The sequence below is a fragment of the Nerophis lumbriciformis genome, linkage group LG25 (genome assembly GCF_033978685.3).
Source record: "Nerophis lumbriciformis linkage group LG25, RoL_Nlum_v2.1, whole genome shotgun sequence".
Classification (NCBI taxonomy): Eukaryota; Metazoa; Chordata; class Actinopteri; order Syngnathiformes; family Syngnathidae; genus Nerophis; species Nerophis lumbriciformis.
Genome location: NC_084572.2, coordinates 35261803 through 35263497, shown reverse-complemented (window position 1 = coordinate 35263497; position 1695 = coordinate 35261803). Strand labels below are relative to the sequence as shown.

The 1695-nt window shown below is 29.4% G+C and overlaps 1 protein-coding gene across 1 annotated transcript in view; it reads right to left on the bottom strand.

Annotated features, from left to right (window-relative positions):
* Positions 1-1164: 1164 nt before the first annotated feature.
* Positions 1165-1695, bottom strand: part of hoga1 (4-hydroxy-2-oxoglutarate aldolase 1) — an 18897-nt gene continuing 18366 nt past the window's right edge. The window contains exon 7 of the mRNA XM_061984294.1: positions 1165-1625. Within this exon, the coding sequence (XP_061840278.1) occupies positions 1476-1625 (150 nt within the window). The 3' untranslated portion in view covers positions 1165-1475. The remainder of the gene's footprint in view (positions 1626-1695) is intronic.

Below are 1695 nucleotides of genomic sequence, written 5' to 3'. Positions count from 1 at the left end.
TGATTTTCAAAGTAAAAGTTGATTTTCAAGGTAAAAAATGATTTTCAAGGTAAAAATATTTTTCAAGGTAAAAAATGATTTTCAAAGTAAAAGTTGATTTTCAAAGTATAAAATTATTTTCAAGGTGAAAATTTTTTTTCAAGGTAAAAATGATTTTCAAAGTAAAAGTTGATTTTCAAGGTAAAAAATGACTTTCAAGGTGAAAAATGTTTTTCAAGGTAAAAAATTATTTTCAAAGTAAAAGTTGATTTTCAAGGTAAAAAATTATTTTCAAAGTAAAAGTTGATTTTCAAAGTATAAAATTATTTTCAAGGTGAACATTTTTTTTCAAGGTAAAAATGATTTTCAAAGTAAAAGTTGATTTTCAAGGTAAAAAATGATTTTCAAGGTGAAAAATGTTTTTCAAGGTAAAAAATTATTTTCAAAGTAAAAGATGATTTTCAAGGTGAAAAAAAATTTTCAAGGTAAAAAATTACTTTCTAAGTATAAGTAGGTAAAAAATTATTTTCAAAGTAAAAGTAGATTTTCAAGGTAAAAAATGATTTTCAAGATGAAAATTTTTTTCAAGGTAAAAAATGATTTTCCAAAGTAAAAGTTGGTTTTCAAGGTAAAAAATTATTTTCAAGGTGAAAATTATTTTTCAAGGTAAAAAATGATTTTCCAAAGTAAAAGTAGATTTTCAAGGTAAAAAATTATTTTCAAGGTGAAAAAATGTTTTCAAGGTGAAAAAACGTTTTCAAGGTAAAAAAAAAAATGTTTTCAAGGTAAACAATTATTTGCAAAGTAAAAGTTGATTTTCAAGGTAAAAAATTATTTTCAAGGTGAAACATTTTTTTCAAGGTAAAAAATTATTTTCAAAGTAAAAGTTGATTTTCAAGGTAAAAAAGGATTTTCAAGGTGAAACATGTTTTTCAAGGTGAAACTTTTTTTTCAAGGTAAAAAATGATTTTCAAAATAAAAGTTGATTTTCAAGGTAAAACATTAAGGTGAAAAAAAAATTTCAAGGTAAAAAATGATTTTCAAAGTAAAAGTAGATTTTCAAGGTAAAAAATTATTTTCAAGGTGAAAAATTATTTTCAAAGTAAAAGCAAATTTTCAAGGTAAAGAATTATTTTCAAGGTGAAAAATCTTTTTCAAGGTAAAAAAATATTTTCAAAGTAAAAGTTGAATTTCAAGGTGGCACGCAAAGGCAGTGCCTTCAAGGTTTATTGGCGCTCTGTACTTCTCCCTACGTCCGTGTACACAGCGGCGTTTTAAAAAGTCATACATTTTACTTTTTGAAACCCATACCGATAATTTCCGATATTACATTTTAAAGCAATTATCGGCCGATAACATCTCTAATTAGAATGATTATATTTCATGATAGAGCTCTTCACTGATTGGCTGGGAGGAACCACATGCTTCCTGTCTTGGTAATAATTTGATAATAAATGATTAAATTGAATGTATTTAATTTGATAAACCACACGCCGTCACATCCATCCGTTGGAGGAGAAGTCCCGCCTCAGCTGCTCCGTCTGCTCGTGGTCCAGAGGTTGAAGGGGCGATCGACAGACGCCGCCGTGGAAACCGAACCAGTCCATGGCCTGCTTGAGGGCGGGCACTCCCAACTTCCTGGTTACCTGGCGAGACACGGGTCCAGTCAGACCACGCCGATTGAAAGCGGCGGCAGCGGTGTCGACACGGTACTCA